This window comes from Agrilus planipennis, unplaced genomic scaffold (assembly GCF_000699045.2).
Source record: "Agrilus planipennis isolate EAB-ADULT unplaced genomic scaffold, Apla_2.0 scaffold280, whole genome shotgun sequence".
In the NCBI taxonomy this organism is placed as follows: Eukaryota; Metazoa; Arthropoda; class Insecta; order Coleoptera; family Buprestidae; genus Agrilus; species Agrilus planipennis.
Genome location: NW_020438973.1, coordinates 83,723 through 111,634, shown reverse-complemented (window position 1 = coordinate 111,634; position 27,912 = coordinate 83,723). Strand labels below are relative to the sequence as shown.

Genomic DNA, 27,912 nt, shown 5'->3' with positions numbered 1-27,912 from the left:
ACTTATGATATGTAAAACCTTATTTAATATTATCACCTATTAATATCATATGAAATACTCAAAAAACTTTTTTTATAGTTAAAAAATTTTTTTTTTAAGTTTTTCCTTTTATATTAATACACATACATTAGTTCGACGAATCTGGTACCTAATAAGTACGTTTCGTCATTGTTATTACTGTCACCTCTTAGTTGTCAGAGCATTGGTGCGTGAAGCCAAAGGTCCCGAGTTCGATTCCCAACGAGAATGTGACAGTAGCAGCAATTTTTTCTCATTAATTTGAAGTCATTTAGTGTAGTAAATAAAAATGATATTAATTTTCACATTAATATTAAATTACCACCACAAAATAACAGCAATATTCGAACGTTTATATGCGTTGCACGTCTTTATTGCTCAATTGTGACTCACTTAAACAATTATTCTGGGCTTCTTTATATAATCCTAAATAATTGAGGACGTACCTAATCGATCGTTATAATGACACACTAAATCATCATTCATGTATAACCGCGCAGGCGACATCAACTCTCTCAATAATACAATAAATAAGTGAGTTACTACTTTTATTATTGAACTTTCTCCTCGTATACACATACGAGTGATCACTTAAGCATTTAGAATTGAATTGAATAACTGATTTGTACTCAATTGGCAATAAAAGACTGATTGCATAAAACCAATTATTATTCAGAAATATTGCATTCATTTTTTTTAACGTAGTAAAAACTTTCGAATTATTAAAAATGTTAAAATTTAGTAAATGCAAAATTTCAATATTACGTACATATATTTTTATTTTATATATTTGTAGAAGTAAAGGTATATAAAACTTCGATAGAAACATTCCTTTGAAGCACTCACAATAGTAGTAGTATACCTTTTTCAGATGTCAAGGAATTTAAAGATAAGATATTTAACAAATTACTGCTGCAGTTAATAAGTTTATTCACAAACCGTTCAAAATTAGTGTGTTCGCGGCATTTTGACTGTGCGCTAGACACTGACAATGGTTTCGACGAGTGCAGATTCGAATAACTTTGAAAATAGTGTAGTGGGAAATAATGAACCTAATTCAGGATGCAACAATAAAAGAAGTAAGTAAAAGTTTATTCATCTTTTTAATCTATACTTCCTATTTAAAAACTTAAACTTCCCTACTATATATAACACATAACACCAACAAATAGAAATTCTTTAATAAAACCGAAACTTACTATTAGTGAAATGAAATATTATAAAAAGTTATTAAAATTAAAATATTTTAATAAAATCTTTATTTACGTAATATTTTGTATAAATTAGATGCGGTTAATAATTTAAGATTCTTTTTGAATTGCCTAAGAAGGTCATTTATATATACATGTAGACATACGCTTGTCTTCAATTGAAATTTAATGTGATGTTCTTGCTAATTGTAAGAAATTTTTAAGTGGGTGGTACACATCTCCCATTAATTCTGCATTGTATAAAATTTGGATGTCTCTTAAGCATCATGCGTGTACATGTTTTTGTTACTTATGACCTGCAATTAAGTTCTATTTGTTTTAATTCAACGATCTACATAACAACTCTGTCAATTTTATTATTTTTAGATATTAATGATAACGTAGAAAATTGCTTGTAGATATTTATGACCTACTACCTAGCAAACTAATCACATTGTCCTTAATAAAATGATAAGTTTTAGTAACCATAAAAATTTTCCATTGTATCAGTCGTAAATAATATAACTAATTGTAAGTAATATAGAACTACTTATTCATTTTTAAAGTTATTAATCCAAAAAGTCAAGCCGAAAAATTTATGCAGTTTAATTCACACATGTTTGAGAATCTGTTATCCATATTTGTCTTGGATTTATGTTTTACTTGATCAGTATTTAAATTAATATGGTCAGTATGCTTTGGTGGTCAATATTAGAATATGACAGGTTCCTATTTAAATATAAATGGCCAGTAAGTAACTAACCAACTAACTAACCTAACCCATCCTAACCTACCCAGTAAATAATAATTAATATACTACGTTATGGATTTACGTACAGTCAGTTTTATAATAATCGTTTAATATTTTCATACTGACCATTTTGGTAATACATTACTAACCGAAAATTGATTAGATACTGACCAAAATGAATTTATTTATTATTTATCTATGTATTTATTTTTTTTACCAATTCATATTTACGTTGTCCATTTTACATTTATCTACTTATCGTTTAATTTCTCGCCTGTGTCTTAGTATTTTTTTATTAAACTCGTGTTTGGTACATGTCAGCAATAACGAATCAATTAATTACCTAATTAAAACTACGAATTGTTTTGTACTGTTTCATAAGATGAAAATTAAATTTTTATGCATGTTATGTATACATATATCTAAAGCATATCTAAAATGCAGGCGCGTAGCTATCATAGGGCTAGGCGCCCTGTCTGGAAAACATTAATTAAAAACGGTTGAACTGATTTATTTTTTGTATACGTCATGTGGCGCTATACGGGTGCAAAACGTGGACGGTGGGCGCGGGAAAAAAATTAGAAGCGTTCAACATGTGGTGGTACAGGCGAATTATGAGGATACCGTGGATAGAGAAGGTTATAAATGAAGAGGTATTAGAAAGAAAAGGAGAACAGAGGTCTCTATGGAAGTCGATAAATAATGGGCGAGATAGGTTTGTAGGACACCTTCTCAGGCATGAAGGTCTAGTCAGAGACATATTAGAGGCAGAAACAGGAGTTAGGAGGGGTAGAGGTAGACCTAGGTTACATTACTGTTCACAAATAGTTAAGGATGTGGGACGTTCTAGTTTTAAGGAAATGTGAAGATTAGCTCAGGATAGTAAAAAGTGGAAATGCGTGTCCAACCAGCCTTAGGACTGATGACCGTATGATGATGATGATGACGTCAAGCCATTGTTTTCTGACTTTTTTCACTGTTTCTTATATTAGTTACATTTACGTCACATTACATTTAGTAATTTTTTCTTCAATTGGAGCTCCAAAAATATTTTGCACATGGATTCTTAATTGTCTAGCTACGCCACTGCCAGTATATGCAAATAAAAAGGTCATCAATCATAAGGTCGTTAGTCCTAAGATTGGTTGGACACGTACCTCCACTCTTTCTTATCCTGAGCTAATCTTCGCATTTCCCTAAAATTACAACAACCCACATCCTTAACTATTTGCGAACAGTAATCTAATCTAGGTCTACCTCTACCCCTCCTAACTCCTGTTTCTGCCTCTAATATGTCTCTGACTAGACCTTCATGCCTAAGAAGGTGTCCTACCAACCTATCTCGCCTATTTTTTATTGACTTCCATAGAGTCCTCTGTTCTCCTATTCTTTCCAATACCTCTTCATTTCTAACCTTTTCTACCCACGATATCCTCATCATCCGCCTACAACACCACATTTCGAACGCTTCTAACCTTTTCTTTTCCGCCGCGCCACTGTCCATATTTCGCACCCGTACAATGCCGTGCTCCAAACATATACCTTTAACAACCTTTTTCGAATTTCTAAATTAACCGTTCGCGAGCATAGAAGTGACTTCTTTTTATTAAAGACGACACGACCCTGCGCTATCCTCTGCTTTATATCCCTACTACTCCTTCCATCCCGACTTCCTAGGTATCGAAAATCAGCCACTTCTTCTAATTTTCTCCTATCTTTATATTCGCTCTTACCCTACTTTTTCTTCCCTTGCATAAAAAGGTATCTGTATCAAAATTGTTTCCATTTGGGAAAATGCTTCTTGGTGATTTAGCAATGAGCATAAAAAGCAGTCCTAATTATACGTATACGTTTTTGTACCTTATTGGTGGTATAACATTCACACTAGTTAAGAATAAAAAACGATGAACGATATGCAATAACATTCACGCGATATCGCTACCTTCATACTTATGGAATTAGCAAACCAAAAGTTTTCTTTAATTGTGTGTGTAACTCATTTATATTGTACTACGGACAAATACCTATACGTATTTCTATATAAATGCATACAAATATTAATTTGCTTCAATAGTGTAACTAATTTTCTGGTTATTTAAATAACGGACTTTGTAAACATAGTTAAAAATAGATATTCATAGAACAGCGTGTAATAGTTGCAAACTAAAAAACAAAAGATTATGCAAGGAGAGTTATGAAATGGAATGAAAATCTCAAAGCCATTCAAGGAGTTCGCTCATTCTAAAACCTGACCTAAGTCCTCTGTCAAATATTAATCTAATTGATTCCGATTAAAGGACATCGAAAGTAGTCAAGTAATTGCATAATTTTATACCGTGAGAGGAAAGGTGAAGAAGTTGCTAGGTATTTTTCTTCTGAAAAGTAAACATCCCACATCTATCTCATCTAATCTGCCCTTCCTTGTGAAACTTTTGTTTCTGCTTCTAAAATGTTCAGCCCTTCATGTCTGATAAGGTGTCCTACCAATTTATCTGGCCTATTTCCTATTGACTTCCATAGTTCTCTCTGTTCTCCTACCATTTCTAATATTATATTAGAGTATTGTCTTTTATTGTACCCACGTGGTTTTTAATTGTACATTGTAATTAACTTATTATTTTATTTACATTCGTCTTGTCTCTAAGCCAGTGAGTTTTATAATTATGCTGTTTAAATCAATGTGGTAGATGGTAACACTGCTATATGATCTGGAGGTCTAAGTATGTTATTCTTTTATCCCTGTATGTCTATCCCTAATATCTCAATCCCATTATCTTTAATGATAGTATCTTCGATATAAAAATTAAAAGCATCCTTGTCTAACTCCCTTCCTGTTATTTATTTCCTCTACGTTGCTGGTCATGTTCTATAACTGCTCCTAATACAAACTATATACGACTTTTCTGTCTGTTCTAAATCTACGAATCCTAATAATTCTTCCGCCCCTTTTCTCATGTTTGATATGGCTACAACCATATTCCGTTAATAGTCCTCCGGGACTTTCCCCTTTTTAGTGTTAAGTTGGAATTTCCTTAACATTTCTCGTATGTTGGTGTTTAAAATCTTTAAACAGTTCGCTCTATTATTTCACAACTCATTTATGGCGATAAAATGTAAAGCAATGCAATTAGGGGTTGAAATTTTGAAGGCCGTCATTCTAGCACAAAACCTAAAATCGTAGCTTTTATAGACGCAAAGCATCGACATTATTCAATTATCAAATATTTATCCTTTACGCGTCTATTTGCAATTACTTGTAGTCTAGTAAAAGCCTAGCAACCTGCGATCGTCGACCCGACCGACCGTCAGATCTGACGCTCGACAATTTTATTTTCCATGACAATTCCATCATAAACGACCCAAATAGTAATATTGAAGTTTTATCATCGTGGCTTATAAATTCACCCACATTATGTTTGCATTGGTAACGGGCTGAACGTATAAAAGTGTTTAATACCTCAGAAATACTCTTGACAACGGCTTAGGGGGCCGAAACAGTAGTAGATTGAATACTGCATTATAGTATAAATATTAAAAGCAATTTCGTTATTTTATTTATTTACTTTAACAAAGTTTCACAACGAACTAACTCTAGAACAAACAGAAAAGCTCAAAACCCCAACGCCAAAACACGACACTGTAGTTGTCCGAAGCACTTTTCGGTAACAAAGTTACTGAAGTTTACTTCAGTCCCTGAAGAAGGTAACTTTGTTACCGAAAAGTGCTTCGGACAACTACAGTGTCGTGTTTTGGCGTTGGGGTTTTGAGCTTTTCTTTTTTTTCTACAACAACCGCCAAAGTTTTTCCAATCTTCATATTGGAACTAACTCTAGATTCATAAATATTGTCAAACTAGCCAAAGATTTCTTCAAATTTTTGCCAAAATGTCTAACAAGATACCAAGAATCAATAATCTCACTTTTAACATAATTGCATAAAATTAATTGTTGTTCCTGCCCAATTATTATTTCGTATGTAACTACCAAACAGGTAGCAAAAATTGTAAAGCTTATTTATTTTTGTCAGTGTCTGTATAACATTTTACAGTTTCCAGAAGTTTGGTTTGAGTAGAGAAAATAAATGTGTTCCTATTGGAGTAGATAAATTTAATTGCAGGTTGTAACAAATTGATTAGTTATGTTAAATATCGTTATCAATAAGGAAAACAACTTACCTACCTACTCCCTGTTTACTGCTAAACAGATTACTGAAGATTAAGTTTACATTTTTATACTTATATTATCGGTCTTGAAAAACTCTAAAAAATAACTGTAAAATCTGTATATATTAACGCTTGCTTTTTACTGAGGAACTTACTTGTGCCTTTTAAAACTAATAATTATAGTCAGGCTACAATTTATTACACGTCCTGTTCTTAAATTATTTAAATAAAATGAACTTCTAAATTGTCCAATGTAGACATTGTTACATTCCTTTGGATCTAATGGATAAATTCCGGACTTCAATCACTTTTATCTTTATTACTATTGATAGTTAATACTGCTCGATTTTTGTAATTTGCGGTCTTTTGACATATTGCGCATCTACAAGTAGCTATAAATATTATATGATATTTAGATACTTCATGATTGACGATAATGATCTGCAATTATCAAAGCTTACTACTCATCATCAATGGTTGTTTATCAATATTTATCTTAACATAAACTAAAGTATGAAAAGGGTCAAGTTCGGTACAAACAATGTTCGAGGTTGTCGACTTTGCCGATAAAGGAATTGATCGTGAGATCTGAGAGGGAGCCAAGTTGCATACAAAATGTACCTAATGTATTGTTCTTTATATTTTACTCTGGAGTGAATTATTTAAAGAAAGTTGGTTTCTATAACCTCCTGTACCCTAAGGTATAAGGTATTACAGTTCGTTTATATGGAGTATACAAATTTTGTCCATTCTTTCCTATCTTTTACCGTTGATTTCGCTTCTGTCTACTTTTGTTTTCTTTTTTTTCCAAGTTTCCTGCCACCTCGTCGTTCTAACTTTTCCTCTATTTCTCTTATATTTTATTCGAGCTTTCCAGATCCTTTTGGCTTGTCTACACTCATTCATTCGGTTAAGATGTCCACCGCTTTAGTTGGTTTCTATCAATGACATTAAGGACTGATTCTACCTCCCAAGCTTTATTGAAGATATCGGCTAATAATTCGATTCCTTGTTTTCCAATGGTTTTCAGCATTTCCGGTGTTATCCTTTCGTGTCCTTCAGATTTGCCTTTTTTAATGTATCTAATTGCTTCCATTACTTCCTCTAATTGTATTTTACCTTCTCTGTCATCATTTTGTAGATTCTTTATTTTTTCATTGCTGTGCATTTGATCGCGTTCTTCTGCATTTAGGAATTCTTGGAAGTATTCATTCCATCTTTCCATTATTTCGTAATCATTTACTAGTACTCTATTATCTTTTGTTTAATTTCTTCTTGAATAAAACTTGATATTTTATTTTTAAATTCCACCGTCTAGTTTGTTTCTTGTTATTATAATAACGCCACACACTTTTTTGGCTGTTGTTAGCTTGTCTGTTTTCATGATTTCGAGTTCTTCACTTATTCTTCTCATCCGGCTAATGTCGTCTATGGTGTACATGGCAGCTGTGTACTCGGTTTCGGCAGTGTTCATAGCAACCAGGCGCTACTTTTTAGAATACCAGACTTGTCGAATGATCAGTGTTGTTATCTCCTCCATAATCAAAATCTCCTCTGAAGTAAATGCCATAATTCTCAGCTCATATAAGGTATTGGAAAACTCTTCTTGCCATTTTCCAGCATCCCAGCATCGGCTTGATACATTATCGATACCGAAGCTTACACACGGCCTGATTATAGTTGCCAAGTGCAGTAGAAATACAATTACTTCTCAGTATGGTGTATTTGCAGGTGCCGGCTCATCGTTCTAATGGTTTACCTCTTCATTAAACATTCCTTTTGTAATCAGCGTCGTTGTTGAATCACGATTATCATAGTTGAATAGTGTGAAGATTTTCTTCATGGATTGTGACTGACAAATGAAAATTCCATTCAATTTAATTTTCAGTGTCATTCCAAGGTAAGATAATCGTCCTTTAACTTTCTTGTTAAAGGTTATTTCGAATTGCTTGTTTGATATGTCCAAAATTTTTAATATATCACTTTCGTCCCTTCCAGCAACAGTCCAGTTTGTCGTCTACAGAGAAATTAGGATTGATTGATCATAATTTCAATATATGAATGGAACATGATATGTGCCTGTGAATTTCAGCTTTTCAAAGTATTTAGTGATCTTCTCATTTCACTTTCTAGAAGTTTGTTTGAGACCGTACGAACCATATCGAATCCATCTTCAAATCCTTCTGGTTCAAGCTTTTATAGCTCTCCTCCAAATCACCATGAAGAAAAGCCGTTTCGACATCAAATGTCACCACTTTTAGTTTCTAGGTCTGATGGCACTGAATGTCTCAGTATAATCTATTCTTTATTCATGATTAAAATTGCCGGTCACGCGCATTGAGCATACTATCTCTCTTCTCTCCCAGCACGCAGCACGATGTGGATAGGTTGACGTGTCTGAGACAATTTTCCAGATCCAAAGCGTATTCCTCCTTCATTGTTTTGTACCAGTTCATGCCCTTTACTGCCTTGATTACTGATAGTCCAGTACATCGTTAATTATGGCGGTTTTGGCACTATTTCCACTTAAACCTGTCAGAGGTGTTTTCGGACTCTTCATCCTGACTCATCTTGTGCTGTTTCACTGTGTAATTCTGGTTCCATCTGTTTATATTGTCGCGTATTAATTTTGTTCTGAATCTACGAATTCTTCCCATTCTCCTTTGATGTGATATTCATTAACAAGGTGAACAGGGATTCAGCGGTTGCTTACCGAATTTCTTATAGTTTGCCAACTACGATAGTAGTAGTGGCAATATTTCCGTAATGTAGTTCGCAGAAGTCCTTAACAAATTCTTTGGCTTTACTAAAATGCACACTTAACTTAATTGAAGTTAATTTTGTTAGGTTTATTTTTGAAATTTTTAATTAACTGTTTCGGATAACCATTATTGGTGGCAGACAATAAAAAACATTCTATATTTATTCTATCTAAAAATTTGTATTTTTGGAACTTTGGTGAGTCAATATCTATGCATACCATAAAATAGAATGCTGCTAGTTTATAAATTATCCAATAAAAAGATTGTGGGTATACATGATTAATAACGTATAGAAAATTCGTGAAAATTTTTTGCTTTTTATATGTGCATTAGTATGTAATAATTACATCTATCGTAAATACACGCACATACACATACCTATAAACAGATAAAGTCATCGACAGAAATTGTCACATTTTATTCCATAATTTCCACGAGTCGTAATTGTTATCATTGATGTAATTGGAAACATTGTTCCTAATAGTGATGAGACCAGTGAGTTAAACAATAAGCGATTGAGTGTCCTTTTTAGATCGGTTTACTTTTCAAATTACATATTGTCACGTGTGAGCAACCCACCATACAGGAACAAGCGTCTAGAGGCTTATAGAGTGGGTTGCCTATATCACGCTAATAATAAAGAAGACTGGAGTCTAGATCCAACATTCTGAAATCTTCCTAGAACAAACACAATAAATAGTTACTGCGTAGTTAGAGGAGCTAGTTCTAGTTCTAGTTATAAGAAACCATACCTAATACAAAGTAAGAAGAGCAAAAAAGCGATTCAGTAAGTAATCTAGTGATATTAATTAATGAGTAATTACTTAAATAAATTAGCGAATAATGCCGCGATATTTGATATTAGGTGTGGAGTTGAAAAAGTTTGAAGATGAAGAGAAGCGTTTTGAAGAATTTCATTGAATACTTCACAGCGTTTCATCGCCCAGTTTTCCATACATTGTCAAGGAACCACATATCAGTAGAGAAATATCACGAATCGAGAAGAACGAATTTTCTGGATATTTACATGGATCGTTATAGCCCTAACAAGTCATTCATCACTGAAAAGCTCTCGAACAACGAGATTTTGCCAGAATTGAAGAATTTCATAGAAATTTCTGGATAAGATTGAGGTATTTCATGCCTGCTACAAGTTACAACCAAATGTACCGAAGCAGAAATGGAGGAGTAAAATACATAAAAATTGGAAAAAAAGAAATGAAAAGAAATGGAAGCAACAGAAGAAGCAGTAAATATGAAAATGAAGGAAAAGATAAATGGTATTAGAAAAGGAAAATGGAAATGAAGATAGAAGAGAGGGAAATTAAGATAGAAAAAAAAATTGAATAAAGGAAAGAAGAAATTGAAAAGCTGAAACTACTCTCTACCTCTACCTCCAACGTTCAATGAGAAAATCTCGTAGTCCATCTTATCAACCTAGAAATGAGGTAAGGCGATAAACATCTAAAACAAGTACATCAGACAAACTAATGAAACTACAACATGTCCTTAGACTAGTACGCCACAAGACTTCAAGTGAAACAATGTCACATGCCTCAGATTTTGAAGGTACGAAACAAGCTTTCAAAAACTACATACAAGTACGACAAGCAGAAATCAACGACAGTAAAAATGTGAGGAATGAGAAATGAAGAAAGTCACTGCTACAAACGCAGGAGAACAAAATCTAGAAGGATTGATCATTTTGCTGACAGGCCCTGACAAAACAGATATCGTACTCATTCGTTGATGCCGACTCTAGTAATGTGATACTTGGTGGTGTGCTATAGCAAATATAAGACGAAAAGGAAAAAGTCATTGGTTATTTTAATAAAACACTCTCGAACCAAGAGCAAAATTATTATGCGGTCCATCGAGAACTAGTGACTATGGTGAAAACCATTGAACGCTTTCATAAGTATCTATATGGACGCAAATTCTTCTTAAGAACGTATCACGTCTCAGGAAGTGTCTATTACAGTTGCAACGCTGGTTAGAACGACTTCAAGAATACGAGTTCGATATCAAGCATCGCCCAGTCAAACAACACGGCAAAACACAAACGCACTATCCCAGAGACTCTGCGTGGAAAAATGCAAACATTGTTCATCTGCGGAATAGAAAAAAAGGATGGCATCAACCAGTTGTAATATAACTTTGTTCAACCTGAGGGATCCCAAATAATGAGATGGAAGGAACGAGAAACCTCAGCACCATAGTAGGTAGATATAAGCCACCTTAGCTTAAACCGCGGCAATTTAAAAAGCGGTACTTCCAAAGAACAGAGAGTCAGAAGCCTTAGAATCCATCCAGGACGAAGGATATTTCGACATTACGAGGATTTTAGGGAAGATTCAGAAGCGATTTTAATCGCTACGAAGTAAAAACAATATGGAAGACTGGTGCATGAAATTCCCGACATACGTCATCAGTATAGGGTCAAAGACAAGGAGTCATGGACATATACAGCAGTACAACGTGCCTTTTGAGAGAATCGCAGTTGACGTGGCAGGATTATTCCAATAACAGACCCCAGTAATATACGCGATACTGAATCAGGAAGCACACACCATTACCGGAAAGCTTGTCAATAACGGAATTAGCCGATATAGAATATAAATGGAATTGTATTTCAACTAAGGTAGGAAATACTAGTCGGCATTATTCGGGAAAGTCACTGAGCTAGTGGGCACAAAAACAATGACTACGCCCTTACATCCACAGTCTGACGAGATGATTGAACGTTTGAATGCTACTCTGGAGACCAACTTAAGGACCTTCGTTAAAGATCACCAAACTAACTGGGACCCACGCATACCTCTATTCCTCTTGGCTTGTAGATTCGTCATCCATGAGACAACTGGAAGAACATCTGACCAAATGCCCCTTGCAGAACCCCGTAGCTACCTCAGTGACAGTGCATGAAATGTTTTCCAATAAAATCGAGATTTATTTTCTTTAAATAAATAAATGTCAGTGTATTACAAGCTTTCATGGCCCGTATAACTTGTAAATGAATAACGTAAAAAAAAAATTAAAAATGTGGATTCAAAATTTTTATGTTTCATGTTTGTCGATATTGATTACGTGCAGTAAGTACCTATCCCTACAATGCAACAATGCTTACTTATTGAAACGTCATTATGGAAGGTGTGCAAAATGTCGAATTAAATACTGCAGGGGTTCTTGTTGCGAAATCTTCGCGTAGGCAATCTTGAAATACATATACACAGTGCAAACTACCACTTTGTAGATATGTGTGCGTATATTCACCCAGCTATTGATGATGGCTGCATGTTTTAACGCAGTGCCAGGATGAACATTTTTGAATACGATATATCTAGTACATATTTTTGCATGATAATAATGAAGAAATACGATTAAGTATAAGCATATGAAAACATTTGTAATAAATAATAAAATCATAATCACTACCTGGCGCATGAAAGAATTCTATTGTCAATGTATTCAAGGCGGTCGAACACTGTTGTGGTACATTGGATATGCTTGAACTGTACACCCCAAATCCATGTCATCTGAGTTCCTGAATCGTTATTTTTCAGAGAATCTGCACTTAGCAAATCAAATAATGATGATCATGATTATATAAACAGTATTTTCGCATGCATAACAGCAAACACAATTTCGTTCACCCCACACGTAAGTGTTTCCCCACTTATTGCTTTAATCATCATAAGGTTGTCAATCCTAAGGTGGATGGTTGAACACGCACATCCACTCTTTTCTATCCTGAGCTAATATTCGCATTTCCCTAAAACTAGAACATGTCAAATCCTTAACTACTTGCGAACAGTAATTTAATCTAGATCTACCTCTACTCCTCTTAACTCCTGTTTCTGCCTCTAATATGTCTCTGACGAGATCTTCATGTCTGAGCAGGTGTCCTACCAACCTTTCTCACCTATTTTTATTAACATCCATGGAGTCCTCTGCTCTCCTAATCTTTCTAATACCTTTTCATTTCTAGCCTTCTCTATCCACGGTATCCTCATTATGATTGTTTTATGTCCCTTAAAACTTTACAGGAGAATATATCTAAAACCATCAGTTGTTTTAACATTGTAAACTATTTTAAACTTGTTTCAATTAATAAAGTCGACAGTACATAGGTTCCTAATACACTATTTTCGAATTAAGTTCGTAATAATCAGCTAAAACTGTAGTTCAATCGACCCTAAGATGACAGGTACTTAACCACCTCCAGGGCCTCCATACATAAAGTGACCATATTATTTTTTTGTCAAAGCGGGACGTCCGTTGTAGAATTATGTAAAGAAAAAAGTTTGTTGTTTTTCAAATTTTTTTATTAAAAAAAGAGTAGAGTACGTTACATTACTTATAGTTAGGCTGTATTTTATATTTGCCAGCTGAACAAATCTTTTTTTAAACCTCTGGTTTCGTTTTTTAGGTACTTAGGTACGAATAGACCTCAGTACACGATTTATTTATGTTAATCTTTGTAATCAAAATTGCTTTCAATACTGAAACGCTCAACTGTTCTTTTTTACTCGTCCATATTTTGTTTATTTGAGAAAAGACTTTTTTCGACAGGTGCGTTACTTCTGGACAGACACAAGACGTACTCAATAATTATAGAAAAGTTCGTTAAGTGGATATTGTTTGGTCTGTTTGCGAAAGCGGGACTTTTATGCCCTCGCTGGGGACAGCGGGACGGACAGCCTGAAAGCGGGACTGTCCCGCGACTACCAGTTATACACATGCTTTTGCTGAAGACACTNAGGTGCGTTACTTCTAGACAGACATAAGACATACTTAATAATTATAGAAAAGTTCGTTAAGTCGATATTGTTTGGTCTGTTTGCGAAAGCGGGACTTTTATGCCCTCACTGGGGACAGCGGGACGGACAGCCTGAAAGCGGGACTGTCCCACTCAAAGCGGGACGTATGGTCACCTTATCCATGCAGGAACCTCGGTAGTCTCCTTTCAGTAAATATCACAATAGAATGTGCTATACTTCATATACATAATATGTTTTTACTTATTTTGAATATTAACGGTAACAAACCTATCTGTTATGATTATTATAAATCTGCGTTTAAGCTTTTTCGAGATTTAAAACAAAAAGAGAATATACGGGATTTTAAACCAACCTGCTCAAAAACGATTACTTAAATACTGAGCAATCCAAAATTTCATCAAGATCAGTACAAAAAATACATATTTACTCTATAATATTCTATTTAGTTAGATAAATATAAGAAAATACGATGAACTATGAAAAATGTGTTTTCAATTTTAATAGTGTTTCATTTATAGATGGAATATGTGGAATAAGACATTTGCAAGTCACATTAATGTTTGGCGCTGTTTTCATGGGCTACGCGACCAGACTTAACATGTCAATTGCTGTTGTTGCAATGTTAGATCCAAATGCTTCCCCAAATCCAGATGTACCCGTAAGTTTTATTTCTCCATTATTATAAAATTACTGGGTATTGTATAATATACATACTTATTGTATGAATGAATCGGTACAACTATAATATTTAAGGGGAGTGTGAAGCTTCAAATAAAAGCTAAGGTCAGGAGAAACGCGGTGATGGGGTTCTCTGTCTGCTGGAACCTTCCCGTTCAAGAGATATAAGAACCGGTTGTCTGCAAGAATATGAACATGCAGACAACCTACTTATAAAAAAAATATATTTTAAAAGTGAATTTAACATTAAAGGACCCAACCTAACGTCATCTGACTTACCAGAATTACAAATTACATTTAATGGATAGATAGCCTTCTTATCAGTACATGTATTAAAGTCAATTTAAAAGAATTCATGTAACTTAACTTAACTTAACTTAACTTAACATTCGACGAAATAATCAAATCTATAAAACCTTAATTAACAAATTGTCAAATACCAAAAATGGCGCGGTAAACGCCATCTGTCGTACAATGCTACATTTTAGGATTACGTATGTTCCAACAAGTAGATATCCACACAAATGGACCTTGTTGGAGCATACGTAATCCTAAAATGTAGCATTGTACTACAGATGGCGTTTACCACGCCATTTTTGGTATTTTACAAAACGCGCTGTTAAGACAGCAGGTAAAAATTGGTTTTTGTTCTGTCGAAGCTGTCTGCGACGCGCTGATGAGATCCACAATCCGCGTCTGGCAGTTTCGACAGAATACAGACCACTTCGAATTATGTTATTTGATTATGGTGACGTGCCTATCACGTAGTGGTTAGCTACGCCGGGATTCGTTTCAGTAAGTAGAGATATCCATATATTTAAATGGACCTTGTTGGAGCATACGTAATCCTAAAATGTAGCATTGTACTACATATGGCGTTTACCGCGCCATTTGTGGTATTTTACAATTCGTTAATTAAGGTTTTATACATTTGATTATTTCGTCGAATGGATCCAACTTTTAAATTACATGAATTCTTTTAATGTTAAATTGACTTTAATACATGTACTAATAAGAAGGATATCTATCCATTAATTGTGCATGTACTATTAATAGGTTTGTATATCTTCTGATATGGAGGGTTCCGGCAAGTAGGACACCCCCCCCCCACCAATATGCTGCTCTTGGTCGAAGTTTTCAATTGATATCCTACACTTTTTGGTGAAAGTTAGGCCATCTTCAACAAACGTCTATCTGTTTGTTCATCTGAATGAATGTTGAGGTGATTTTCAATATAGTTTCAATACGATATTCCAACATCATAATCACCAATGGTGAGACACGACTTTTGTAAATTATCTTTGTTCAAAATTCAGGAAATGTTCAACATTTAAAGTCGAATATAAACTTATGAATTTTAACTGGTCTAAAGAAAAATAATAAACTATACTTAGGCATTTTGAGAATCCTAAATAAAATCGTGTTAACTGTATAAAGTATCATATACCTTATCAACAATAAATTAAATCTCTATCGTATCTCTAATTTCAAAGCGAGGCACTGCTTACAGATGAGAATAGTTCGGTCTCAGAATGGATTCGTCAATTTTTATATTACACTTTTGAATCTTGCGTGTTCCAAAACTTCGTCTCAGCAGGAAACATATCACCACGTCTCCAGTATTTCCACGACGTCTGACTCAGCGAATTCGGACCAGCCTACTAATAAGCCACCACTGCTTCCATATTTAATTAATAATTTAATATCAGGTGATTTCTGGTCTCTTCCCGAACATTCCAGAATATTCGGGTCGATATTCTCGAATGTCCAATGAGTGTTTATAACTAGGCATCATCGACCACCCTATTGGTACTATGGCGCGATAATCAATCCAAGTTAACACATCAAGTACCAACAATTCAGTTCAGGCAGTGAGACAATTTACTTCGACATAGCGAGAAATTCATCCAACATGTAATCTAATTCAGCAATAAGAGCAATCAAAACTGCAATAATCAATCTTATACATAGAAATGTTTTCGTATAAAGTGGTAAAATAAATACTTATATTATCCAGAAAACAACTCATTAGTTATCCGTGCCTTCGTACTACCTTAAAAGTAGAAACTCATTACTGCTTTTAGTAAAATTTAAAATGTAATGATGTAACCATCCATTATCAACGCGGGACTAGTTCCTGAGCGCTCAAATCAATTATTTTTTCAAAACCAAAATTGTTCAATTAAGCGAAAATAAAGAAAGAAATATCAATACCTAACAGCCTATTACGGCATACAGAGAAAAGCTAAAGTATAAAATTTAAATTAGACGTTTGTAATAAAAAGAAGGAATACGTGGATGCATTCAATAACGTAAAAAAAAGGGCCTGGAGACAGTGAAGCAGTAATAAACGAACTTTAACTAAAGTAGACTTTGGTAAACACGTAAGAGGAATCAGGAACGAAGGGAACGAACTTTTTCAATAACTACAAGTCGATTTAGAAAGCTTAAAATAGGAGACCATAAAGTTAATCTAACTAGCACATACTCCACTCAACAAAAAGTAAGAAAGTTAACGTAATAGTAATCAACTAAACATTTTACAAAAGTTGGAACAAGATGAAATTAAGAATGGGTCCTAACAGGATATTATTTATCGATAGTTTCTCCCATTTTTGTTAAAACTGAGCAATACTGAAAAAGTAAATTACATAGAAAAATGCAAAGTTTATGAACAGCTGACTCGCAAGAAGTATTGAAAACTAAGGACTAATTATACATAAAAATATATTTCATTAATTTTATGCTTAAAGATCTATACTTATCCTATCAGTATTAATTATTTCACCTGACAAAAAATTCTATTGTCATTAAGACGGTGAATTACAGAGTAGTAAATATAATTAAAATTAGTGTTAGATTTTACAAGGAATAATTTTTGATTTCTGAGGACATACATTCACTCAATTATGTGCAAAAGCAGAATAATGTCAACCAGTCAAGCATCATACGCATCTCATCGCCTACCATTTATTATATAACAGGTCAATTGAAAAGTCCCCGGCCTAAAATAGTAAAACACATTTTTTTTGCAAAATTCGTTTTTTTTTATTCAACATAATTCCCTTCAAGGGTGATACACTGATTATAGCGATCCTCCAACTTTTCGATACCATTTTTGTAGTACGATTTGTCCTTTGCTTCAAAATAGGCCTCAGTTTCGGCGATCACCTCTTCATTCGACGAAAATTTTTTCCCAACGAGCATTCTTTTGAGATCTGAGAACAGGAAGTAGTCGCTGGGGGCCAGATCTGGAGAATACGGTGGATGCGGAAGCAATTCGAAGCCCAATTCATGAATTTTTGCCATCGTTTTCACTGACTTGTGAGACGGTGCATTGTCTTGGTGAAGCAGGACTTTCTTTTTCTGCAAATGCGGTCGTTTCTCGGCGATTTCGTCCTTCAAACGGTCCAATAACGCTATGTAATAGTCGCTGTTGATGGTCCTTCCTTTTTCAAGGTAGTCAATGAAAATTATTCCACGCGCATCCCAAAATACAGACGCCATAACCTTGCCAGCCGACTGTTGCGTTTTTGCACGCTTTGGAGCGGGTTCATCGTGTGCAGTCCACTCCGATGACTGTCGATTGGACTTCGGAGTGAAATGATGGAGCCATGTTTCATCCATTGTCACATATCGACGCAAAAACTCGGGTTTATTACGCGTGATCATCTTCAAACACTGCTCTGAATCATCAACTCGTCGTTGTTTTTGGTCAAAAGTGAGCTCGCGCGGCACCCACTTTGCACAGAGCTTTCTCATACCCAAATATTCGTGAATGATGTGATGTATACGTTCCGTTGATATCTGTAGAGTGTCTGCTATTTCATTCAATTTCAATTTACGGTCATTCAAAATCATTTTGTGGATTTTTTTAATGTTTTCGTCCGTAACAGCCTCTTTTGGGCGTCCACTGCGTTCACCGTCTTCGGTGCTCATTTCACCACGTCTAAACTTAGCATACCAATCCTTGATGGTTGATTTTCCTGGGGCAGTGTCCGGAAATTCGTTATCAAGCCAAGTTTTTGCTTCAACTGTATTTTTTCCCTTCAAAAAGCAATATTTTATCAACACGCGAAATTCCTTTTTATCCATTTTTTTCACAATAACAAAAGTTGCTTCACTAAAAATGCTATAATTCACAAACTAATGATCCGACAGCCGTCAAATTTATAGACGCGTCTTTTGAAGGTTAGGACTAACTGAAAATCATATGGATTTAGTTCTGGTGCCGCCATTTATGTGTCAGGCCGGGGACTTTTCAATTGACCCTAGTACATTAGTAACATCGTCTTCGACATGATATGGAAATATTTGTACAAATTTGTATAAATAATAAAGTAATACAAGCCCAACAAATGCAATTTAAAACTTTTGAGGGATGTTACTTTTTGTTCAAAAGATTTAAAGAGTTCGATTAGTTAAGAATAATTTTCAGAGAAGCAAGTGATATTTTCAGATGGACGTGGTTGGAAACTATATTCCACAAGTTCACCCCATTATACATTTTTGCTTGTGTAACATAAAAACAAAAAATGCCGACAAGGAAATGCGTAATTTCAATGTTCGGTGACATATTGCCTTTCCAGACAAAACCCTTGAAAATTTGTGCTGCAATTTCTCAATTTCATAAGCAGGCTGCATTTTGTACAAATGAATAATAGGTTTTATACTCCGAACATGCTTAAGGAAAGTTTTGTATAAATAATAAACTTTGACGCTTAGGAACCGGTCTCGCGAAGATAATGCCTACATATAGTACATATCCACTCAGCAACCTTACATCAATAATAATCAATAACTATTGTCAAAAAATAATTAGAGTTCAATACAGCTAAAGATTACCGCTGAATAATGCATTATGTGCATGCCCCAGACTATCCCTGAAGACTCCTTCTCAAGTCTACCAGATACACAAATACATTGTCTTTCAAACACAATTTTCTGTCTTTAGGTATACGATTGGGATAATCAAGGAACCATACTATCCTCTTTTCTCTGGGGTTATTGTGTATCTCAAGTGGTAACTGGTTATTTCGCGGACAGGTTTGGATCGTATTGGATTTTAATGATTAGTATGGGCTGTAACTCGGTATTATCCATAATTATACCTTTTATTACGCAATATGGTTCGAATGCTGTCATCGTATGCAGATTATTTCAAGGCATCAGCCAAGGACCTTTATTCCCATGCATTCAATTTCTACTAGGAAAATGGACACCGATCAAAGAAAGGGCTAGATTTGTCGCCGTAACACAATCAGGTACCAAAAATATTGGACAATTATTTGTTAAGCATGAAACAAAATTTTATATTATATATTAATCATTTTTTAACGGGGTTCATACACCACTTACAATTATTTGAATATTTACCAAATGACAACTTATGGGTGTGAATTTCTACCAAATATAAGCGCACGTCAGACTGAACATTGCAATTTACAGAACTTAAGAATACGGGGAGCAGCAAGAAGATAAATTAAACATAGCCAATCTTCGCATTTCTCGAAAACTTACATCTTTGCAAACAGTAATCTACCTCTACTCGTCTTAACTCCTGTTTCTGCTAATTATATACGTATCTCTAACTATTTCTTCATGCCTATGAAGGCGTCCTACCAACTTATGTCATCTATTTGTTTCCATAAGAGCCTCTATTCTCATACTCTTTCTAATACGTCCACATTCTTTTCTATCCACGGTATTTTTAACATCATCCTACAACACATTTCAAACGCTTCTAACCTTATCTTTTCTACAGCGCCCACCGTTATTAGACTTTAATTTGCAGGAATCCAACTGGGATGTATATTTACAGTAGCATTCAGTGGATGGATATCATCAACCCGTTTAGGATGGCCATGGAGTTTTTACATAACAGGAATTTTATCATTTATATGGACCATTTTCTGGACGTTTCTTGGCTCTAATAATCCTTATACTCATAAAAAAATTACAGAATTAGAAATTAAATACATAACAGACAATGTAAATGAAGAAGATGAAGTTAAGGTAAATCGAAATCAAAGAAATAAAACAATTTCTTTTTTGAAATACGTATGTAAAATAGCTGAAATAACATTCAAGGTCGAGTGCCAGATCTAGAGGGAATAAACATATCCCTTCTTAATAAAAGAGAAAATACTGACCTTGAATGAGATTACAAAAAATAAATATATTACTTTTAAGATAAATAAAATTGATTCATTAGAACTTTATTCAAGTTTAACTTCGTACTAAAATTTCAGACTAAAACTATTCCATGGAAACACATCATACGTTCACTACCACTTCTGACGCTTATAGCATTTTCAATGTTAAATGAATTTGGATTTGCCATGTTTACCAACGATATACCTTTATACATGAGTAGTGTACTAAAATTTGATATCGACAAGGTAACACACAATCCAATGCATTACTTCAGGTCAAATTCAATAAATTCTGTATTCTTTCAGAATGGTTTCTTATCTGCCCTTCCATATGCTGTTAATTTCGTAATTCATTTTCTAAATGGCTCGTTTTTTGACTGGATCATTAATAAAAAATACGTATCTTTAGAAATGGGACGGAAAATCTCAGGGTCACTTGGTAAGTTACTTTGGTTTCTTTTTGCAGCTGTCAAATCTAAATTCCCCGGAATCACATGACTACACTCTTTCTCGACATATCTCTTTTCCTTTTTCCCTAGAAGGACCAGCTGAGAACTAGTTTAAATGCATCAACTTTGCCCTTCCCCAGCGAAATTCAAAATTATTTCTTCTTCTTCTTTAAGAAGGTTTTCAAATTCAGATACTCCAAGCTTAGCTCAATTGAGCTTTTGATCAACATGGCAGAAACTCCTTTTTCCCAAAATTTTAGCTAAATTAACTGAGATCCGCAATGCATAACTTTTGTAAAAAAATCGAAATGATTGTACTCCTCTTGTAGACCTAAATTTGTCTCATATTCACTAATAATTCCTTTCATACTAATTTTTCCATATTTTGTCATTTTTAAACAGTAAAAATGTAGAGATATGTGGACTTATATACCTAGTATAAAAACTCTATTCACAAAATTTTTAATTTTTAGGCGCAAGTGGTTCGGCTATTGCTTGTATCGTTCTTGGTTTTCTAACCAGTAACCAAGTTAATTTAGCAGTAGTATTCGTCATATTGGGCTATGCAATTCATGCTCCTGCTGGAAGTTTAATTTTCACAAACCTTTTGGACATAGCTCCAAGATACAATGGCACCTTAATGGGTGTAATTAATACATGTGCCAATCTATTTGCTTCTCTAGCACCATTAAGTGTTCAATGGATTGTAACCGATAAGGTATGTATTAATGTTATTGATTTGCGATACTGAATTAGATAGAATCGCTTCTCTGTTGTCACCAACAGCATTATCATTGGAATTAGTTAATATACCAGAATGAATATACAGGTTTTATCCGGAAAGTAATAGGACTGAGTCGATTTAAAAAAGTTTATTGAGTCAATCGTTACAATTTTTTAAAAACTTTCAAAATAGGCTCCTTCTGCGTCGATGCAGCGCTGCCAGCGCGATTTCCAAGCATTGAAGGCGTCACGGAAGGCATTCTCCGTAATAGTCTTAAGAGCCGCGGTGCATGCTGCTTGGATCCCCTCTGTTGTCTCAAAATGCTTGCCTTTCATCAGCCTTTTCAGGCGAGCAAACACAAATAAGTCCGGGGGGCACATCTGAGCTGTAGGGCGGCTGCGGAAGGGTTGGTATGTCGGCCTTGATCAGGTAGCTGTCCACAAGAAAGGCGGTGTGAGCCGGGGCGTTGTCGTGGTGCAACTTCCAGTCGGCTGCGATGTCTTATCGGACCCGATTGACCCTTCGTTTGAGTCTCTTGAGTACTTCCACGCAAAACTTGGCGTTGACAGTTTGTCCAGGAAGAACAAATTCATAGTGGACGATGCCTTTCATGTCAAAAAAGACAATGAGCATCGTTTTCACTTTGGATTTGCTCATTCTTCCCTTTTTTGGGCGAGGAGACGCCACCGTATCCACTCGGAAGATTGCCTCTTTGTCTCGGGATCATACTCAAAGACTCGTCACCTGTGATTACGTTATTCAAAAATTGGGGGTCACTTTCACACATGTTTAAATTTTCTTGGCACACTTCCACTCGCCGCAATTTCTGGTCGTCAGCGAGCACTTTTGGGACCATCTTCGCGCACACCTTGCGCATGTTCAAATGCTCCGTCAAAATGTCATGAACCACAGATTTTGTTAAATTTAATATCTGGGCAATTAAACGAATAATTAGCACACACATTCATTGTCGGTGTTTGTCGAAGTCGAAGGTCTTCCAGCACCGTCTTCATCGACAACCTCTTCCCGGCCCTCTGAAACACCGAAACACAACACTTCTTGCTAAAGCAACATCTGGGTAAGTTGCTTGATCATATCAAACGTCTCTGTCGCAGATTTACCGAGTTTCAGAATTTAATCGCGCACCTCTGCTCTAAGAAACGCTGCATTTTCGGCTTGCACCACTCACAGAAACACGTCGCGCGAAAAAGCCTGTTCTAACTCTCCAGGTGCTCGGAGACAACTCACCAGCCGCTCGTTCGTTAGGTAGGAATGCCCTTTACCGAATCCAGTCGGTGCGCGCACGCTCCGAAGTACAGTCGCGGCAGAAGGAAATCAGTCCTATTACTTTCCGGACAAACCCTGTACGTTTTAATGTAACGAAAATTGAAATACCAACTACTTCAAATTCGAGTTACACGATTGCAAGTATATTCGCTACTATTATCCATTAAAGTACAGAAGGGTCTAGACAATTTTTGTACCCAAAATCAACAAAATCTTTAAAGAATAAATATATCAGAAATAAGCAAAAGCGTAATGATGAGCGCACTAGCCAAGCAAACCCCGGCTAGCTACTATTTTTGTTAAAAGAATGTATAACTATAACCATTAAATATATTTTTGGTGGCTAGGTCAGGTTATATAGTTGTCAAGGTTTTTTTTTTATATTTTATTTGTTAGGCTTATATCTATCCCCATCTTATACAGTTTAATTTAAAATTGTGTCGCTTGACTGAACAGTGCATCGAATATAGCTCTTATTATTTTAATTAAAACATTTTGATGCTCTAAAATTAATGGTCATAAAAAAAAATTGTTTCTCACACAATGACTTATATATTGTTATTATAATAAATGAATATGTAAAAAACAAAAGAACACAAAGTAATCTAGTTTTAATATATGTACTAAACTCGGGTCATGAAATGCGTAAGTGTACGTAATTTAGTTGGCGTTCCATCAACTTCAGGACGCTTCCGCTTCTGGAAGCAAGGCTGTTGAATGATCAAACATACAAACCTTCTATTTTCTCTGCCATCACCACAAAAAGCATTAAAATAGTGCAGAGGGAGATAATAAAGATACGGAAATAAATAAACAGACAGTATGATAAGTGACAGTAGTAAACATTGGACATTATTATTTTATTATTATTTGCATATTATTACTTAATAATAATTAATGATTAATTCAACCCGCGAACACGTGTTTCAGATTATATTTTTTTGCATTGTTATCATTCCAACATTATAATATTATGAGGCGTCTCTGATTGTTATGCATATTAAATAGACTAATTACTGTCATTATTTGAACATTAACGATTTGGAAATCATCAACGTACAAATACACAACTTTCAAATTGTAGAACTTTTGAGACGCTTACTATCTTAATACCATTTTATATAATACAGAACCAATTATTGAGTTAGAAATTTAAAAAAAAAGAAACAATTCGCATGATGAGAATACAATGCTGCCTAATCAACATTCTAAATAGTTCAAGTTCAAGATTCTGGGTATACACCGCGTCAGTTTATCTGCCGCAGGCGTTTCGTTCTCGATCACACGAGTCATCCTCAGGAGTCTCAATGTAAATTAATGATCTAAAGTAGCAGAAGGTATTCGAAATTAAAAAATTTGCAACCGAAAATTGACGCTGTGCAATCCTAGAACCCTGAACTTCACGGTCAACAATTCTCACGAAACCCTATTGTCATTTCCGTATTTAATTTTTTTGCGCTTCTTCAGTTCCAATGATATTTACTAAATATTACCTGTAGTATTGCTAAAAATGTTCTTTAAGTTGTCTGCTTATTATTATTAATAATAATAATAACGAACATTAATAATAGCCATGGTTGTTAAAAGACTAATTAAGGATAGAAAATGCAAGAATCTGCTGCGCAATAAGCAACTGCACATCAATTTCGATATTTTAAGTTATGAATCACAAAACGTAAGCAAAATCAACCAAGAAAACTAGAACTAGGAGCCACGAGAGCGTCACTAATCGTATGTTGTGCTAGGTGGTCCTTTGCGCAGTAAGGCAGTGCGCATCCGATTTAACATATAAGAAAGAAGATGGGAGTAGTAACTGAATCCGAAACGATTTAGTCTAGAAAGTATCATCACTAATAATGATGAGCGACTACACATCGCTTTCGGTATAGTCGTTTGTGAAACACATAAAATCAAAATCTTTCGTACGCGTAAATCGGATACGTACTGTCTTATTACGCAGCGGGCCACCAAACAAAACCTGGTGCTATCGCACCATACAGTGCCATGCAGTTTATGCCACTATCTCTGGTCTTCTTGCAAGATTTTGTTTAAGTTTTATTTTTGAAATTGTTAAACACACATCTCACATGTCAGCAAACCCTTGCTTTTTCCCTTTATCTAATAGTCATCTTGTTTTTCAAGCCCATTCGCTTCAAGTTCCGCTATTACTGCTAACCTAGCTTCTTGAATTCATCAAAATCTCTTTACATCAATTCTCCTTGCTGCACAGTCAACTGACCAATACAAGTTGGTGACGCTCTTACGGCTCCCTGTGTAATTTTTACTGCTATCTCTAGTGTATCGTAGTTGCGAGAGAGTAGCTTGGTATAGGAGAAGTTTACCATCAAAACACCTGTTTTCCCTTTAAATATTATATATTCAATACAATGCTGAAAGACAACAAACGACTAAAAATACGTATAAACAATTACCAAGTTACTAGGTAGAAGCCATGGGTCACTGAGGGAGATTAAGTTAAACAGCCGTACCTTTTATTTTTCCTTGACTTCCAGTAGGAAACTATCCGCTATATGGGGATCTGGTGGTTCCCCCTCTAAGTGGAGATTCCGATACAGGGTTGCAATCGTCAACCCAACGCTCATCTATGATGTACCGGACGATTCCCAAACCATATGGGCCAATGAATCACCTCTTCCTTCCGGTTTCACGCCCGCTTCGCGGACCTCACTTTATCTCTCTCGCAGACTTCACTTCATCTTCAGTTTCCTCATTTAGCTTTGCTCTTTATAGGAGCCCACATAATGTTTGTTTTCGACATCGTCTCATGGAACTTTCGGAATTTTGTCTAGGTCCACAGTGACCGTGCTTCCGCGTAACAGTTTCGCGTTTCGCAAAATCGACCCAACATATCCCAGAAGCATAACAAATGCCATATAGTACGATAGTTCCGCGTTTTGAAAATTACGCAAACCAAATTCACGGAAAATGAAAAATATAATTTTGGAAATTACGAACACTATGTGACACTAGTCTTCTTAATAATAATTACTGAACAATATTCTTAGAATTAAGTACGCATTTCTAGCCATGTCCGTTGAAGAGCACATATTAAAAAAAATAATTATTTTATAAACACCAATAAAACTTTCAAATTCAGGATCCTCTTGCCCTCCGTCCAAGTTTTTCTGTGGTTTCCTAGGATCATTTAGACAAATGCTGGGGCAGTAATATCCACGGTATAGTTTCTAAAAGATGGCTGAATATGGCCTTCCGCCCTACCCTCCAGGTTTGCTCTCGAGTATAAAGTATAGGTTGAAAAAACTGCCCGCATACCATCATTAGTAGTTGGTGAAGTGATGGAAATGAAGCACACAAGAGTTTTCTTGAAGAAAACGAAAAAGGCGGTCATCTCCACAATATTTCCATAGGAGTGTCTTCTACTAACAAAATCGTTTTCTGTATCGCACGAAACTTACAAAATCCGCTCATACGTGACTATTAATGTTTATAGTTTTATTTCTAAAATGTGTAATATGGGTTTAAATAATATTTTTAAAAAATATATTATTTTAAAAAAAAATGTAATTTAATTTCTTTTCAGAGCGATGTAGCACAATGGGCGGTGGTTTTCTTTCTTATGGCAGGATTTCAAGTTTTCTCCACAATCCTCTTAATATGCTTTGCGTCTGGAGAAGTTCAATATTGGAACTATATAGAAAATGAAAAAGAAAGAAGCAATGACAGAGATAATAAATGAAGACTTATTTTTGTTAGGATGAATTTACGTAGAAGCAGAAAAAGCCAAATTACAAATGCGTAAATAAGAATGAAGTATTTAGTTGTGTGTACTATTTCTTAAAGCATGCATAAAAGTCAACTGCGTATAAATTATATATAGTAACTGATGAACATTATTCGTTTGTTATTACAAACAGAATAAACGATTAAATTACAATAAAGTAGAACAAAGTAAAAACCGTCAATCACCAATTAATTATTTTCTTACGTTTAACTAAACACACGATGTTCACCAACCATACTAACACTAACATGTTTTACAATCGTCCGAGAGTTGGCGACTAATTTGCGAAAAGCAATAATTAGTACCGCCTAAAAGTTAGTAGAAATGTAATTTTAATATATTCAGAAAAGGAGTGGATATTTTGCCAGAATACCAGGTTAACTATGTTGCAAAGTCAAAAATCATCCTAAATTAACTAGNTTATTTTATTGGTTTTTTCTATATTTTCCTTTAATTGAATGGCACTGTTTTAATTAATGAAAATTTCTATTTTAGCTTTTAGTATTTGTATTTCAGTATTAATTATTAACAATAAGATATGCACCTACGTATATAGTGCTGTATTTGCTAATACATAAAAAAAGAATTTTCTGTCCCTTTTTTTCGTTTTAAGAAAAATAAAAATAATGGGAAAGATGTAGCGGTATAATTTTCAAATTTGGCGCCATACGTCGAAGTTCTGTTAATTGCTAGATGGTGCCAAAATTAGGAATAATTCATATATATTAGTACCATTTAGTAAAGCTTGAGGCGTGACCTTTTAAACAATAAATGCAGTGCAACACATTTTTACAAAAATTGTGATTTAATCATCTATAAAGTATATAATCTATAATAGTAATTAACTATGGTATAGTTATCTATCTATGGTATAGTATCTATCTATGGCAATGCTCATTAAGTATGCCATGAAGATGCATACGTTCAGATCATAGAAAAGAACAATGATAGATAATATGACGATAGATCTACAACATACCATTGAGCGGAATGTATATCGCGTTTGTTCAAAAAAAATTAATGGAATTACTATTTCCTTTTCCCCCATCTACCTAATTTTCAGTTTTTCATACTTAAGTCAAAATATGCACATATACACATAATCTACTAATTTATTCATCTTCATTGTCGAAAATAGAAGAAAAATATACTTCAGCAAATTGAGATTTCACGGTTAATTTAATAAAAACTT

The 27,912-nt window shown here is 34.7% G+C and overlaps 1 protein-coding gene across 2 annotated transcripts; it reads left to right on the top strand.

The window, feature by feature from the left end:
• Positions 1 to 472: 472 nt before the first annotated feature.
• Positions 473 to 27,139, top strand: LOC108742313 (putative inorganic phosphate cotransporter). Of its 2 annotated transcripts, XM_018477483.1 has the most exons (9): positions 473 to 552; positions 890 to 1,097; positions 14,183 to 14,322; positions 19,297 to 19,606; positions 20,137 to 20,357; positions 20,594 to 20,743; positions 20,804 to 20,936; positions 21,420 to 21,664; positions 26,520 to 27,139. In XM_018477483.1, the coding sequence occupies exons 2-9, from the start codon at positions 1,010 to 1,012 to the stop codon at positions 26,673 to 26,675; spliced, it is 1,443 nt and encodes a 480-aa protein (XP_018332985.1). In that variant the 5' UTR covers positions 473 to 552; positions 890 to 1,009; the 3' UTR covers positions 26,676 to 27,139. The 2 variants fall into 2 exon arrangements, with proteins under 2 accessions (XP_018332985.1, XP_018332986.1); XM_018477484.1 differs by lacking the exons at positions 473 to 552; positions 14,183 to 14,322 and having other exon boundaries at positions 823 to 1,097.
• The last annotated feature ends 773 nt before the right edge of the window (positions 27,140 to 27,912 follow it).